The sequence below is a fragment of the Macrotis lagotis genome, chromosome 2, assembly GCF_037893015.1.
Source record: "Macrotis lagotis isolate mMagLag1 chromosome 2, bilby.v1.9.chrom.fasta, whole genome shotgun sequence".
Lineage (NCBI taxonomy): Eukaryota > Metazoa > Chordata > Mammalia > Peramelemorphia > Peramelidae > Macrotis > Macrotis lagotis.
This window is the reverse complement of record NC_133659.1, coordinates 214,012,514-214,030,938: the sequence shown is the minus strand read 5'-3', so window position 1 is coordinate 214,030,938 and position 18,425 is coordinate 214,012,514. Positions and strand designations below refer to the sequence as shown.

Genomic DNA, 18,425 nt, shown 5'->3' with positions numbered 1-18,425 from the left:
TTTTTATTTGCTATATGCCTGAATGAATGGATTTACTCATTATACATTATCTATGATGATATTTAATGTTGTTAGCGTTTGATAATACTAAACTTGCTGGTGTAAGGTTAGGGGACTTTCCTTTTAAGGGAAACAAATGAAGAAATCATCTTGAACCTTAAACTATGTACAGATGTGTTTGAATATATGTGTAAACACATATATGTATTTGCATATATCTATATGTTATGGAAGAAATATATCCTCTTTAAATTTATGTGGTAGGTTACTGCTGCTGAAATGAATCTATTATAAAAATACATTTTGCTTGCATTTTTTTCTCTTTTTCTTTATAAGGTACAACTTTTCTTTAGAGGCATAATGGCATTTTTTTCTTTCTAAAATTATTTCTTATATGTTTATTATATTTTATTTTAATTTTTTCGTGAGGGTACAATGACTTTTTAGAACTAAATTGTTTTGATTTTACCTGATATTAGCATGAAAATATTAAGTGAATTAATTTATTAATGTTATTTTCTTAAAGGTTAAAATGGCATATGTTTGATTAATTTCTAAGTGTGAATACATAATAAATTCATTGGTATTCCTTTCATTATTTGAATTCATATCTATTATTATGATGATGTTACATTATTTTAGCACATTAGAGGATTACTGATATAATAATAATAATATAATAATGCAAGTTATTATTTGCATTAATAGAGTATTTGGATTATCATTGTGGACATACGTGAAACAATCTCTAAAAAAAAGATTGGCATTTACACAATTGAGAGTTACTGTTTTAAAATGGGGGGGGGGGGAATTAAATGTACCAAGTAGACTCCTAAGTAGACCAAGACTTTAAAAATGAGGACATTTTATGGACATTGGACAGAAAAGTGAAAGGACAGAAGAGCAGTCAATTAAGGCTATTAAAGTTGTCAAGTAATAAAATTCAGAGGTCTTTCTTGAAAGACCTCAGAATTTTGGCTATGGAGATATGCCTTGGAATTGACAGTAGAGAGTGATTCTTGGAGCTTTCATACAAGAGAAAGGATTGCTTTAAAGAGATAGAAACTATCATAATCAAATGAGGCAGTTCCGTTGAATATTCTAAAAAATCCAGAAATAAAACTTCATCTATGAGTTAGCCTGAGGCCATATCTCCTATGGTAGATAAATATCATAGATACAAAACTGGTATTTTCTGTAGACTTGAGTCATGTCTCCCAGGAGAGCACCACAGGGATACTTGGACTGAATAGGGACACTGAGACACTGAGCAGGCTGAACCAGGATAAATTGATAAAAATGACAGAATCTAAGAGGCACAACCTTAGTAAGTAGTATTGAGATGTTATCTGATATGAATGTGTAGGAAATTTAACTGAGACATATGAAAAAATGTTGGCTGATGGTAATTTTATTATTAATACTGTGTGACAAAAAAGAGAAAAGCCTATGGAATTTTTTTATTGTGGATCAATACTTGCAGAGTTAGAAACAGAGAGGTATGGTGGACTTGAGAATAGAGGATAAATTGTACATCAGAGATTCAACCAGGACTGTGTTAATAGCCTTCCTTCTTCTGATGTCTCAGTTAGGCAGGCATAGAAACCACTACCAATAATCTTGAAAGAAGACAGATACTTAGTCGGCACAGTGAATTGAGTGCCAGACCTGAAATCAGGAAGATCTGAATTCAAATCCTAGTTGTGTGATCCTAGCCAAACTCTGTTTGCCTTAGTTTTTTTCTTTTATAACATGAGCTAGAAAAGGAAGTGTCAAGGAAATATCTTTGCCAAGACTTTTTTGACAAAGTGTCAAAAATGAGTGACAAAGAAAAATAGAGCTATGTGGATGTAGATGCTTTGGTAAAATGTTGTAGAAAACTAGAAAACTATAGCTTAAGAGAAAAAGATATGAGAGGAATCTGTGATATCCAATAAACTGGATTATAATCAGGTTGAAGAACAGCAAAGTTCTTGAAACTTACACTAAACAGTTGCTGAACATATGTTTCATTCAACCAGTTTTCCTTGCCATGGTTATCTGAACCCAACTGGCAGCAAGAAAAGATGGGTGAGAAGAGACAGAAAAATAAAAATCAAGGTAATGATGCCAAGCATCTTCCTAATGGCCGAAGTTGAAACCTTGAGATTGAGTGCTGCATGTGAATGCTTGATGATCAAATAGAATTTATACCAGAAATGCATGGAAATCTACACATTGAACCAGGAAGTAACTGGTGCTACTCAAAGTTGCATAGGAAAGACTAACATGATGCCTTTGAACATGTATGTCAAGAAATAACCCTAGAACTGATAAGAAGAGATATTTTGTCCAAAGTTGACTGCTAATGTTACTAAGATACCTGTGCCAAATGTGTAATAGGAATTCATTACCAAACTTGTGCTTCATATCAAGTCTTAGGAATTTCTCTATATTGGTTTTTATATCTGGAAGGACAGAATAAAACTATGAATCATATCTTAGTGATGACTGATCATTTCACCATATATGCACAAGCTTACCCAACCAGAAACCAGAAATATCTACTACTCTCAAATGGTTGTGGGGAAATAAATTTTTTAAGTATACAAATTCTAATAGGATACACTCAGATTAAGATAATTTGAGAATAAGTGACTCAAAGAAATATTGATTTATGTAGTAATCCAGAATTAATCAAGACCACAATTTAAATGTTTTGTTTGCATTCTATTGAACATGTTGGGAATATATATATATATATATGCATATATATATATATATATATATATGGTGATTTCCTTTGTGTGACAAAGACTTTTTTTCCCCAAAAACTCACTTAGTCTGGAACATTGGAAAAGCCATTAGAGTTGCTTACCGCAATAAGAAGTTCACTAGCTCCAATCAGCGTAAAACAAGGTATGAATGTTATAAATAAAATCATAAGGGAATTTTCATGGGTCTCAAAAATGCTCAACAATAGTAGTGAAACCTGAAAGTATTAAAAAAGGAATTATGATATGAGGATCAAGTTCAATATTTTAGAATTTTGTATTTTCTTAATAAAAATAGCTTCTTAAGTTTTAAAAATATTAATAACATTAATGTAGCTTACAAAATTCTTTTCTCAAAATTGCATTGAAAGCTAGGTAATGCAAGTTCTTCTATCAAACTGGCACTCAGAGAGACTAGATGACTTGCCTATGTTCACCTGGCTTGTTAAGTATTCTAAGTCAGAATTCAGACTCAGATATGTTGATTTTTAAGTCTGGCAACTAGTCCACTATTATGCTACCTCTCATAAAATTAATAATAGCAATTCACATTCATAAAAATTATGGTTTATAAAATATTTTATTTGCATGACTGTATTTGTTTCTCAGAGCAATACTTAAGTTGTGTTACCAGATTTATACATGTGAAAAGCTGGAGACTTAGGTTAAATGACATCTAAGGACATTAAGGGGGTTGTTATGTTACTCCACAAGTGTATAGAATGCCAGAATTGGAGTCAGGAAGACTCTTCTACCTGAATTTAAATCTGACTCAAAGGTAAAGGAGTAAAGCAATTGTTCTCCTAGGTGAGGACCAACTGAGATTTGATCTGAGTGAAATGCAAACATCTCCAGGCTGACTCAACTAAGTCAACAAACAGCTCTAGGTGTTTTGTGGTTTCTAGAACTTTCATTTAAGAACTTTCATCTAACAAACTTCTAAATGGGGAAGATTAAAGGACCCTCCACTGTCTCCAAAAGCCAGGCCTAGTTGTGCTGTTAAGACCTGAACCTGGACTGTGACTGTAGACAAGTAGGAGCAATTACGTACCAGTGGTACAGGGAGCAAGCACATTCTGGGAACAGCATAGCTGGGGACCCTTGACAGCGCAAGGGAGGAAGGTCAAGTTTGGACTCTTGGAGAGAATTAATAAAATAACAGTAAAAAAGGACCTGATTCCTGGGACAAACCTACTCAAGCTCTGAATTAAAACCTGAGGAGGAATAGGATAATAATAAGGAAAGATAGGATGGAGGGAAATATACAAATAGCAATTATAATTTTGAATAGAAATCAGAATCTTTTAGTCTGCTGTTTACAAGAGATATTAAACTGTAAACTATACATAGAATTAAAATAGAAGATTGGAGAAGAATTTACCATGCTTCAACTGATGGAAAAAAAGAAGTTAGGGTAGTAACCAAGTTCTCAGGCCAATTTAAAGCTAAATAGCTTCAATTAAAAGAGACAAATAAGCTAACTACATTTTTATAATAGGTATTGTAGATAATGAACCAATATCAATACTAAAATTATATGCACCAAATACTAAAGTATCAAAATTTTTAAAAGAAAAGTTAAATGTATTACAGATGTAAATAGAAATTAGTACCATAATAATGGGGATTTTAATCTTTCCCTCTCAGAACTAGATAAATCCATACAAAAAAATAAATAAGAAGAAAGTCAAAGAAAGGAACCAAATTTTAGACAAGTTAGGTATGAGAGATAGCTGGAGAGAACTGAATAGGAATAGAAAAGAATACACCTTATTCTTGGTGAGTCACAGTACCTTTACAAAGATTGACCATACATTACGGCATAAAATTTTTATAGGTTAAAAGTCAGTAGAAATATTAAAATATCCTTTACAGAATATAACGCAACCTAATCTTAAAAATGAGTGGATTAAAGAACAAATCATAGAAACAATCGATAATTTCATTAGAGAGAAGGGCAATAATGAGGCAACATATCAAACCCTGTGAGATACAGCAAAAATAATAATCAATCAAAGGAAACTGTATATCTGTAAATGCTTGCCTCAAAATAGAGAAAGAAACGATCAATAAACTGGGTATGTAACTTAAAAAATTAGAAAAGAACAAACTAAAATCCCCAATTTAAACATAAAATAGTCAATCCTAAAAATTAAAGATGAGATTAATAAAATTAAATTTAAAAAACAATTGAATTAATAAATAAAATTAGAAGTTTGTTTTATAAAAAATAAAATAGAGAAAGCATTTATTAATATGATTTTTTAAATAAAGAGAAAACCAAATCACTAGTATTAAAAATGAAAAAGGTGAATATAATACAAACAAAAATTAAATTAAAGCAATTATAAGGAACCATTTTCCCCAATTATATCACAATAAATTTAAACATTTATATGAAATGGAAGAATATTTACAAAAATGCAAACTGTCTAGAATGTGGGAGAGGAAATAGATTATCTACAAACACTCGCTTTAGTAAAAAGAAATTTAACAGGCCAAAAATGAACTTCCTCAAGAAAAAGTGTGAGGAACAGATGGTTTTACAAAAGTGAATTCTTTGAAACATTTAACAACCAACTAATTACCTTATTAATTAAATTATTTGGAATAATAAGAAAAAATAGGGTCCTACCAAACTTCTTTTATATAATAAACATGATACTGATATCTAAATCAGGAAGAATAAAAACAGGGAAAGAAAATTATAGACTAATTTGATTAATGAATATGTAAGCAAAAATTCCTAAATAAAATACTAGCTAAAATATACAACATATTATAAAGATTATGCATGATGATCAAACAGAATTTATACCAGAAATGCATGGATGGCTGAACATATGGAAAACTATTAACATAATTGATTATATCAATAGTAAACATAATAAAATTGCATGATATAAATATTTGCAGAAAAAGCTTTTGATAAAATAAACTAATTTCTATCAAAAATATGTGAAATTATAGGTATAAATGTGAAATTAAATTGATAAAAAGAATTTACCTATGATGATGAGCAAGCATCAAGTTAGAGGCCTTACCAGTAAAATCAGGTATGAAACAAAGATGCCCACCATTACCAATATTATTCATTATTATATTGGAAAATCTAGCAATAGCAATAAAAAGGGGAGAAAGAGAAGGAATAGAATAGGAAATGAGGTAATAAAACTATCTCTTTTTGCAGATGATATGATACTTGGAAAATCCAAAGACTCAACTAAAAAGTTAGTTGAAATATAAGAATTTTAACAAAGTAAAAGGATATAAAGTAAATTCACATAAATCATCAGCATTCCTATAAATCATCATTTTTCTTTGGTGCTTGCAAGAAGAGATAATAAAAGATAAGCCATTTTTAAAATAACTCCAGACAATATAAAATATCCAAGAGTACACTTGCCAAAACAAACCCAGAATGAAATTATTTAAAAAAAAACCTCAACTTTTTTTTCAAATAAAATTAGGTTTAAATAATTAGAGAGATGTAATTGTCCATAAGTTGGTAGGGCTAATATAATAAAAAGAACAATTTATTTAAACTAATTGATATATTCAGTGCCATCTCAATTAAATGACTGAAAATCATTTGAGTTAGAAAAATAATAATATATTCATTTGTAAGAACAAATTGTAAAACATTAAAATACCCAATAAAAACAATGTAAATGGAGGAGGTTTAGCAGTACTGGTTCTTAAATCATATTATAAGACAGTAATTATGAAAACTATCTGATAATTGCTGAGAAATAGAAATACAGAGCAGCAGAACAAAGTAGACATTCAATTTGCAGCAAGAAATAACCCTAATAGTAACCTTGTGTTTGACCAACATAAAGATATATGTTTTGGGGTTAGGAATTCATAATTTATTTAAAATTCTTGGGAAAGTTAGAAATCAATCTGTCAGAAATTGAGCATAAATCAATATCTTCCACCATTTGCCATGATATGGATACATGATCTAGATATAAAGAAAGAGATTATAAGAAATAGGAAGAATATGGAAATATTACCAATCAAACTTATGGTTAGGTGAATAATTTATAAATAAATAAGAGATAGAGAACATGTGAAGTAAAAAATGGGAAATTTCATTACATTACATTAAATTAAGAAGGTTTTGCACAAATAAAACAAATGTACCAAAGATCAGAAGCAAAGCAGAAAATTAGGGGAAAATTTGAGGAATTTATAGACAGTTTTTCAGATAAAGGTCTTAAATTTCAACTATATGATGAACTTTGACAAATCTATAAGAATATGAGTCATTTCCCAATTTTTAAATGATCAAAAGATATTAAGTTTTCCAATGTAGAAATTAAAACAATTTGTAGTCATATGAAAAAATGCTCTAAACCATTATTTATTAGAATAATGAAAATGAAAACAACATCGCGATATCATTTTGAACCTATCAGATTGGCTAAAATAATTGAAAGGGAACACAACAATATTGAAGAGGATGTTGAAAAATTGGGACACTAATTTGCTGTTGGTGAAAACTGTGACCTTATCCAAACATTTTGGAGATCTACTTGGAATTATACCAAAAAGAATTATTAAACCCATAATCTAGAAATACTTCTACTAGGTCTCTTTCCAAAGATCATTAGTGAAAAAAGGAGAAGTACCTTCATTTTCTAAAATATTTATACTAACTTTCTTTTTGCGGCAAAGAACTAGAAATGGTCAGGATGCCCATCAAATGTGGAATGGTTAAACAAGTTGTGGTATATGATCTTGATGCAATACTACTGTGCTGTAAGAAATGATGAGCTCAGAGAAGAAAAAGAACTTGAAGGCAATAGAACTGGGAATGAAGAAACAAAATTCACTTTTGCAGATGATATGATGGTATACCTACAGAACACTAAAAAGTCATCTAAAGAACTACTAGAAACAATTAACAACTTTAGCAAAGTTGCAGGATATAAAATAAAACCATATAAATCCTCAGCATTTCTATATATTACTAACAAGATACAACAGCAAGAGATAGAAAGAGAAATTTCATTTACAATAACTCCAGAAAATATAACATACTTGGATGTCTATCTACAAAAGAAGACTCAGAAAACAACTATAAAACACTTTTCACACAAATAAAATCAGATCTAAATAACTGACAAATATCAACTGCTCATGATAGACTGAGCTAATATAATAAAAATGACAATTCTGCTACTTATTTAGTGCCATACCAAAAAAACTTCCAAAAAAATGACTTTAGTGAGCTAGAAAAAATAGTAACTAAATTCATATGGAGGAACAAAAAGTTAAGAATATCAAAGGAATTGATGAAAAAAATGCAAAAGAAAGCAGCCTAGTAAAAGGAGATCTAAAATTATTTTGTAAAGCATAGTTATCCAAACTGTCTGGTGTTAGCTAAGAAATAGAGTGGTGGATTGGTGGAATAGATTAGGTGCAAAAGAGATAGCAGAAAATGATTATAGTAAAATATTATTTGATAAACCCAAAGAGTCCAGCTTCTTGGATAAGAACTCACTCTTTAATAAAAACTTTGGGGAAAACTGGAAGATAGTATGGCAGAAACTAAGATTAGACCAACATCTCATACCCTATACAAGATAAGGTCCAAATGTGTACCAAATTTCGACATAAACGACAATATTACAAGCAAATTAGTAGAACAAGGAATAGTTTATCTGTCAGATCTATGGAAAGAGGAGCATTTTATGACCACAGAAGGGATAGAAAATTTTATAAAAAAAATAAACTGGAAAAGTTTTATTACAATAAATTAAAAAGGTTTTTGCAGAAACAAAACCACTGTAACAAAGATCAAAAGGAATATAGTAAACTGGGAAACAATTTTTCCAACTAGTGTTTCTGAAAAAAGGACTCATATCTAAAATGGTTAGAGAATTGAGTCAAATTTAATTTAAAAAAAAGTCATTCCCCAATTAACAAATGGTCAAAGAATTTGCAAAGGCAGTGGACAAGGAAATCAAAGCTATCTATAGTCATGTGAAAAATTGTTCTAAATCATCATTGATTGAAGAAATGCAAATTAAAGCATCTCTGAGGTATCACCTCATACCTCTCAGATTGACCAATTTAACCAGAAAGGAATATTATCAATATTGGAGTAGATGTTGGAAATCTGGAACACTTATGCATTGTTGGTCGAGTTGTGAATTGATCCAATCTCTCTAGAGAGCAATTTGGAATTATGTCCAAAGGGCAATAAAAATTATGTCCAAAGGGCATATTCTTTTATTCAACAATACCACTACTAGATTTGTATCTTGAAAAGATCATGAAAAATGGTAAAAACTCCACATGTACAAAAAATATTCACAGCAGCTCTGTTTGTAGGGGCAAAGAATTGGTAATTGAGCGGATATCCATTCTTTGGGGAATGACTGAACAAACTGTGGTACATGAAGGTAATGGAACACTGTTGTTCTATAAGAAATCATGAGGGATGGGATTTCAGAAAACCCTGGAAAGATTTTATGAATTGATGTTGAGTGAGATGAGCAGACCCAGAAGAACATTATACATCCTAACAACAATATGGGGTGGTAATCGACCTTGATGGACTTGCTTGTTCCATTAGTGCAGTCATCAGGGACAATTTTAAGGGATACATGATGGAGAATACTATCTGTATCCATAGAAGGAAGTGTGGAGACCAGAGCTTACTTTTTTTTTTAAGTTGTCTTATATATTATGTAATTTTGCTAATTCTAATGGTTTCTTTCTTCTTTAGGAATATGTTTCTTCTCTCACAACATATTCAGTTTTGATCTATGCATATCATGGATGCAAATGCAAAGACTATATTAGATTTCCTTCTGATGAGGGGAGAGGGGAGGGAAGGGAGGGAGAGAGAAAAAATATAAAACTTAAAACCTTGTAAATAATGATGGTAGAAACTACCATTGTCTGAAATTGGAAAACAAAATGTTTATATAATAAAAGAAAGAAATGATGAGCTCAACTAACTATATGTGTCTGTCAAGTCTCTGATACAGACCTTCTTCTCTTCTTCCTCCATACCATCTTGCTTGATGGTTTTATCAATTCCCATAGATTTAATTCCCATAGATTTAATTATCATGTCTTCGTAGACAGTTCCTAGATCTATATACGCAGCCTTAAGATGTCTTCTGAGTTCTAGCCCAATATCACTAGCTTCATTTTAATTTTGGACTTCTTAAATTGAATGCCCTATAGCCTGAAACTCCATATGTCCAAAACAGAACCAATTATCTTTCCCTGAATACCCTCCTTTTTCTCCTTTATTATTATTGTTACTATTAAAGACACCACCATCTAGGCTTTCAATCTTACCATCATGATTGATGTCATTTGTCATTTGTATTCATCCTATATCTTATATAATGTCAAATCTTGATGTTACATTTACTTGTCATTTATTTGGCTATCTGTAGAATCATCTAGCCACACCCTTCGACAGGCTGTCATCATTTTTCACCTGAACAATTTAAATTATTTCTAATTAGTCTGCCTGTATCAGATCTCTGTCCATTCCTCCACCCATCCTCCATTAAGCTACCAAAGTGAACTTGCTGATCAAGTTACCTACCTACTTAATAAACTCCAATATTTCCATCTGACTTTCAGGATTGAATATAAATCATCTGTTGGGAATTTAAAATCCTTTACAATGTACTTCCTTACCTTTTTTACACTTCACTCCCTTGCACAATCCAGCAATATTATTCTACTTCCTGCTCCTCTCATAGGACACTTTATCACCTAATTCAATGACTATTCAATGGATATTTCTGATGTCTAAAATTATTTCCTTCTTTACTTCTGATTCTCAACTTTCCTGGCTTTCTTTAAAACTCAAATACAGCTTCTGAAGGAGGCCTCCCTCATCATCCCTCTTCCCCTGATAGTCCCTTCCTTTAACTTTATCTTCCATTTATACTGTATAAGTAACACCTGGCTACAATAATCAGTTTATTTTTTTTTTAAAAAGTGGTGGGGGGGATGCACACAATCCATGTGGTCATCTCTTCTGTTGCTTTAGGAAGTTTAGCAAAAAGTTCTAAATTAAAAAAAAAAATTCTCCAAGTCCCCAGTTAGGAATTCTTAACTTTTAGACAGAGGTTGGATTCTTGCTTCAATTTCTAAAGGTAGGTCTCTCTAATTAACCTCAGACTTCTTTGTGGTTAAGGCAAATTTTTTGGTTATTTGGAAATGTTTCTGTAAAGCATTTTTAGACTAGATCTCCCCCTCCAAGTTGCCTCATTTGTTATGACCCTTAGAGATAATTTGAGGAACTGTAACCATAAATGTCCTTTGATCTTCAAGGCCTGAAATTCTAGAGAATTATGAGATAGAGGACTTCTTCAATGTGAGCTCATTCTCTCTTTCCTGATTTTGGCTGTGATCTTATACAACCCTTAGCTGAAGGATTCATTTACTTTTGTGTATCCTATCTGTAGAACTTTACCAATTTTTACTTACTATTTCACTATTTGTTATTTTTAATTTAATTTTAATTGTAATGTTTAATGTGTAAATTGTTGCTATTTGTCCTTTTTCAAAGAGACAGAGTGATATCTTGATACCTTGACTTGCTCATGAATTGGATTTAAGCAAAGCAGTTGCCCAAAATTGATAACCTCTCTCTCTCTCTTCCAGAGTCATCAAAGTTCAGTGGCAAGACAAAAATCAGAATGAATTAGATGCCTTTGATGTATTCAGTGTCTGACCTCATTCTAAGCATTCCACTTTCATGACCATTGGAACAAATTGTTCTCATTCATTCATTCTGCTGGGAAAAGTCTTTGTATGTTTGGCATAGATGTCCCCCTAAGTCACCAACAAAGTTGGTTATTTACATTCTGGTTTAATCCATTTGCCAGCATGGTTTACTGAAAGGTCCACTGAACATGCTATAGCTTCTTGGAGCCACAGGTGAGAATTGGGCCAAAGGTGGACACCAGAGATAGATTAAACAGTCCTGAAAAGGTTCAGCAAACTCCTATACCAGAGCTTCAAGTCCTCCCTGAATGTCCCCATACAATCTGGTGGGGAATAAATATATGACCTGGGTTTCCTTCCTTCTCAAAAGAGATTAGGTAAGCAACTTTTCTTCTGATCGCAGACCAAAGCTATTTGAGGGAAAGAAATAAGCATTTATATATGGTACCAGTCTGTGCTAAGCACTATTTTATAAATATTATCTCATTTGATCTTCACAACAACTCTGTGAAGAAGATGCAGTTATTAGACCTGTTTTATAGTTGATGGAACAGACAAATAGGCTAAGTGATTTGTCCTAGAATAAGTCACAACTAAAGATTGTCTGTAGTTACACTTGAACTCAGATCCTCTTAACTACATACCCAATAGTTTGAGCCACTGAGCCACCAAATCTAGCCTGCAATCTCCCTTGGTTACTAGAGGAGAGATTGTCTTATTTTGCCAGTCTTGGACTTTGTCTGATCCCTTTCACCAGTTACTATTTTGGCTTTGCAGACACAATCTTCCTTCTATTTTCCAAGGAGTAGTAGCTCACTCAGATCAAATCCAACCATTCCACCATTGAGCCATGTCTATCCTTCCCACCCATCCTCCACCCTACAATACATAATTCATAATCTTAAGTCATTTGAATGTCTATGTAGAAAAGTCATCTGAAAGTCATCATACAAATTAAATCTAGTCTAGCATTCTATGCTTCTTTGTGATGCTATAACAACAATACAGTGCAGTTCTAGTGTAACATTATTTTATTCTGCAAGCCATTTTGAGGATAAAGTGATTATACAGATTTATATAAAGTCCTTAAAAATGAAAGCATTATTTATGTGTACTTACAGTAAAGAAGCAAAGAGACCAAAGGCTGCTATTTTTTTTCCCCTTGCAAAGACTGCATGAAATCACATACATGAGGAAAATAATAGATAATGCATGACCAATGCCAATCAGGGTCTGAAATTGGTAGAAATTGATATTAAACATGGATAAGACAAATTTTATTTTGGAAAATATGTTAGATAAAAAAGGTTTAAAAAATAAAGTTGATATCTGAACATTTCATAGTTTTATTACTTTCATATTATTATTTGCTTCAATTGTAGATATAATTATCTTTTTCTGTGTTTTTTTAATACTTACCAGTGCAAATATGATTCCAGGGTCATAAAAATCACGTGATAACATTTGGAAGTTTAAAATATATAGGAATATAAATATTAAAAAGAAAATCAAACAGTATAGGGGGACATCCACCAGAGCTTGCCCACACCAATATGCAGAAGGGTAGAGGCCTGAAATCCTTAGCTGGGATTGAGCTTTTATCTAGTTAAAAAAAAAAAGAAGAAAAGTAGAAAAGTGGTTTTGAGGTTGAATAAGATATTTTAAGGTACAGTTACAAAAAATGTATTTATATTAATGTTCTAACAATGTTGAAAGAACCTGGCCGAAATAGCACACTTCACCAAACACCAAACTTCTCTGGGAGTAACTAGGCATCTATTTAATCAGTAGAACTTGGGATCTTGTTTTAAACAATTACACATCAGGACATGCATAAGAAAATTGAACTAGGTACTATACATATAAACATATTATTTAAAAAGAAAACTGATGTGAGTAAAAAAAATCTATACTCTCAGAATAAAATTGTTGATATTTAAAGAACTTTTTCTTACTTTGTAATCGTAGACACTGCTCATTGCAAAGTAAGGAGAAATGCTGGTAGCAATCAATAGCCAGAAAACATAGCTGTTCAAATAACTAAGCCAAACATCCATAAGATCCTGGAAGTATGAAGAATGCTGTTAGTTGTTTAATATAAAATGTAAAACAGAGTATGACAGATAATGATGGTGTCAGTGTTCCAGAGATGAAAACTAGCATGCAGGAGGAGCTTAGTAAATGGGTACTGACAAATTGACTAAACACAATTTTCTTTAATAGAAAATAATATTTTGAAGCTTTAATCCTCATAGATCAGAGGAATGAATTAAACTTTTTGTGTTTCCACTTAAAATTTATTTTAGCATTCTTTTTTTTGGTAAAATTATGAGTTCCAAATTCTCTCTTTCCAGTACCTCCCCTACCCGCTAAAAAGGTAAGCAATTTTGTATCAGTGATACATGTGAAATAATGTAAAGCATATTTCCATTTTAGACATATCATAGAAGAAAAAGTAAGAAAAACAAAATGAAAAATTATACTTTAAATTGAATTGAGAGTTCATCAGCTCATTATCCAAGGGATTTCTTCAACATGAGTCCTTTAGATATGTCTTAGATCACTGTATTAATCACAGGAGTTACACTATACAATATTCCCCTGGTTTCACTCACTTCATTCATTTCTTATAGCTTCCCAGGTTTTTCCAAAACCATCTCCCTTTTCATTTCTTATAGCCCAATAATACTTCATCACAATCATTGTTGAGTTATTCCCTCAGTTTCTAATAGTTTGCCACCACATGAGTTGTTATAAATATTTTTATACAATTAGTTCCTTATCCTTTTCCTTTGATCTATTTGGGGTATAAACCTGGTAGTGTTATTTATTGTTGGAGCAAAGGATTTGCTCAGTTTCATAGTTCTTTGGGTATAGTTCCATATTATTCTCCAAAATAGTTGGAGTAGTACATAACTCTACCAACAGTTCATTAATGTAATTATTTTCCCATATTTCCTCCAGCATGTTTCATTGCTGAAAAGTATGAAGTGATGCCTCAATTGTTTTAATTCACATTTCTTTAATCATTAGTGATTTAGAGTTTTTTTCACATGACTATAGATAGCTTTGAGTTCTTCTGAAAACTGCCTGTTCAAATTCCTTAACTATTTTCCAACTGGGGAGTTTTTCTTAATAGATTAAAATTGTGATTCAGCTCCTTCCATATTTGACACATGAGGTATTTGTCAGAGAAATATGTCATTTAAAATTTTATATTACTTCTTTATCTATGGTACCACTTAGCAAAATGTAGGTTACTGTTGCTGTTGATATTGTTCAATTGTTTCCATCACATCTGATTCCTTGTGACCCTATTTAGGATTTTCTTGGCAAAGATACTATAGTGACTTGTCATTTCTCTCTCCAGCTCATTTTATAGAAGACAAAAAACTAAGGTAAACAGGGTTAAGTGACTTGCACAGGATCACAGAGCTAATAAGTATTTGAGGCTAGTTGTTCTGATTCCAGCTGTCCACTGCATCACCTGGCTACCCTCATTATCTCTTTTAATTGGGACTATTTTTGAATTTGCTTTGTCTGAGATCATGACTGCTACCCCTATCTTCTTTATTTCAGCTGAAGCATAACAGATTATTTTCTAGGCCTTTATTTTAACTCTGTGAGTATATATTTCTGTCAAGTGATTATCCTTTAAACAACAAGGTATTGGATTCTAGCTTCTAATCCATTCTGCTGTGCATTTCCTTCCCTCAGTTTCTTCTGTTTAATCCTTCTCTTTTTCTTTTTATCCTGTCCCTTATCAAAAATCGGTTTTGTTTCTGGTCACTGCCTCCCTTAAAAATTTGCACTTCATTTTATGGCTGCCTCTGCCACCCCACCCCCCTCCTTCTATTCTTTCTATTTCCCTTGGTTAATATAGAAAAATTGATTTCTATTCACAACTGAGTCTGTGTATGTAGATAGATGGATAGATAGATAGAATGGATGGATGGATGGATGGATGGATGGATGGATGGATGGATGGATGGATGGATGGATGGATGGATAGATATGTTTCTTCTTCTTTTAGCCACTTCTGATGAAAGTGAGGTTCAATTATTGCCTGCCACTCTTCCATATTCTCCTCCATTATAGAGGTGGAGTATGTATGCTTCTTTTATATGAGAAAAATTTTCCCATTGTAATTCTTCCTTCCTCCTTCTCCTATGGCATCCCCTGTCTTACTCCTTCAAATTTGGGGGCATCATTCCAACATATTCAACTCACAGTCAGTCCTTCTATAGGCCTTCCTTTTAACTGCCCTAAAAATGTTAAAATTCTTAGGAATTACTTGTATCATCTTCCTATATAGGAAAGAAAAGTGCTTATTTAACCTTATTGAAACCCTAATGATTTCTCTTTCATGTTTACCTTTTTATGTTTCTCTTGAGTCTTGTGTTTGAATGTCACATTTTCTAATTGGCTCCAGTGTTTTCATTAGGAATGCTTAAAAGTTCTCTATTTCATCAATACCACCCCCCACTTAGTTTTGTTGGATTTGTTATACTAAGATTACCATCAAGAAGTCATAATCCAAGCTCTTCACTCCTTTAATGTGAAACCTTCCAGAAATTGTGTAATCCTGACTGTGGAATCACAATATTTGCCTTATTTCTTTCTAGATGTTTGTAAACTTTTCTCCTTGATCTGGGAGCCCTTGAATTTGATTATAATATTCTTGTGAGTTTTATTTTGGACTTTTCAGGAGGTGACTGGTGAATTTTTTCAACTTCTATTTTACCCTATGGATCTAAGATATTAGGACAGTTTTTCTTTATAACTTTTTGAAATATGATATCTAGGCTCTTTTATCCTAATTTTCAGATAAACCTATAACTCTTAAATTAATATCTCCTTTTCCTGTTCTCCATGTCAGTTGTTTTTCTAATGAGATATTTCACATCATCTGTTTTTTCAGTCTTTTGACTTTGTTTCTCAGTTTCTCATGGAGTCATTAATCTCCACTTGCCTAATTCTTATTTTTAAAGAACAATTTTCTCCACTGAGCTTTTGCACCTCCTTTTCCATTTAGCCAATTCTGTATTTTAAGATGGCATTTTCTTCAAAGTTTTTTGCTTCTTTTTACCAAGCTGTTGATTCCTTTGTTTTTTTGGGTTTTTGCAAGGCAAATGGGGTTAAGTGGCTTGCCCAAGGCCACACAGCTAGGTAATTATTAAGTGTGAGATCGGATTTGAACCCAGGTCCTCCTGACTCCAAGGCTGGTGCTTTATCCACTATGCCACCTAGCCGCCCCAAACTGTTGATTCCCTTTTAATAATTTTCTTACATCACTCTCATTTCTTTCTCCAGTTTTTCCTCTACTATTCTTATGTCTTTCTTTAATTCTCATTGTATTTAGGTCCAATTAGCATTTTTTCTTTGAGTTTATTTGTAGCTATTTTCATAGTTATGTCTTCTGAGTGTAAGTCTTAGTCTTCCGTGTCTTTGCAGAAGGTTTTTAAAAGTCAAATTCTTTTTTTATTATTTGTTCATTTTTTCTAGTCTATTGCTTGACTTTGAATTTGATATTAAAGTTGAGCTATGCTTAACTGGGAGTGGAGAGGTACAAGCATTTTTGAGCTGCTCTTTTCTGAGCTGAGTTTTCTGGGAATCTGTAAGTTTTCAATGCTTCCAAGGTTATGTGATCTGAGGAAAGGCATGGTCACTGTTCCCCTGGAACTGTGACTGGGTTCTTTGCTCTCCTATGGACTCAAATGCTAATGATCCTCTCTGTCTTGGAACTATAACCAAGGCCACTGCTGTCTTGTGACCAAACATGTATCTTCCTCTCAGTACTGAAATTTCGACCCAAAACTGTTTATGGGTCTGACCAGCAAAGGATCCCCTGGAATCTCTTTCTAACCTCTTTAACCATTTCTGGGATAAGAGTTCCTGAAAATACTGCTGCCATTACCCAATCACAGCTGCCTCCAAGGCCCATGACTGTTGTCGCTGATGTGTTTGCTCTAGGCTGGACACTACCCTGATGTCATAGACATTTTACAGCAGAAGACTCTCAAAGGGAGCAATGAAAAAGATACATAAACATCACAACTATTTGATGCTGGCTAAAAAAATAGAAAAGTTGATAGTGAAACAGATTAGATTTATGATTCTGAAGCAATTAAGCACAGTAGCATAGTGTTTGTTAGGAAAACTGGAAAATTGACTATCAGAAATTAGAGTTAGACTTACATTATATCATAAATCACAATAAACTGATATATGAGCAGATATTAAAGGTAATATCAAGTTTAAAAAGAGAACATAACTTTCACAACTTTGAATAGGGAGAAGTAATTTTTGATCAAAGAATTGAAATGATCACACAAGATAAAATGGATAATTTTGATTATGTAATATTAAAAATTTTACACAAATAAAATCAAAACAGGTATAAATAAAAGGAAGAAAATAATCAATTCGTAAGAATAATTCTTTTCATTAAATTCCTCTGATAAAAACCTAATATCAAAGATATAACGTATTTATATGTAAATATATGCATGTATGTATATACATTGATTCAATAACAAGAAGAAGAGTGAACTCTAGTAAAAAAGAAAGCTACCAACAATCATCTTCCCCTCCCAACTGCTAAAAATAAGAGAAATGGGGGCAGAGCCACGATGGCAGAGTAAAGGCAGGGACTCCTATGAGTCTCCCCCAAAACACTCCAAATACCTTTAAATAATGACTCTAACCAAATTTTTGAGTGGCAGAACCCACAAAAAACTGAGTAAAAATAAGAGAAATGCTAATTAAACAACCATTAGTTTCTACACACACACACACACACACACACACACACACATCAGTTTGGCAAAGATAACCAAAAGGAAAACAGCAATGTTGTAGGAGTAGCAACAAAGTTAATTCATTGTTATTGGAGCTGTTCAATGATCCAGCTGCTGTGAAAAGCAATTGGAAACTAGATTCCAAAGCTCACTTAAC

At 32.3% G+C, this 18,425-nt stretch overlaps 1 protein-coding gene across 3 annotated transcripts in view; it reads right to left on the bottom strand.

Moving 5' to 3' along the window:
- The window catches only part of LOC141514161 (ABC-type organic anion transporter ABCA8-like), a 106,433-nt gene that overhangs the window by 39,767 nt on the left and 48,241 nt on the right, over positions 1 to 18,425 (bottom strand). For all 3 annotated transcript variants that reach the window (XM_074224702.1, XM_074224701.1, XM_074224703.1), the window contains 4 exons: positions 13,424 to 13,531; positions 12,888 to 13,070; positions 12,588 to 12,701; positions 2,858 to 2,971 (listed from right to left, as the gene is read on the bottom strand). In XM_074224702.1, coding sequence (XP_074080803.1) covers positions 2,858 to 2,971; positions 12,588 to 12,701; positions 12,888 to 13,070; positions 13,424 to 13,531 — 519 coding nt within the window. The remainder of the gene's footprint in view (positions 1 to 2,857; positions 2,972 to 12,587; positions 12,702 to 12,887; positions 13,071 to 13,423; positions 13,532 to 18,425) is intronic.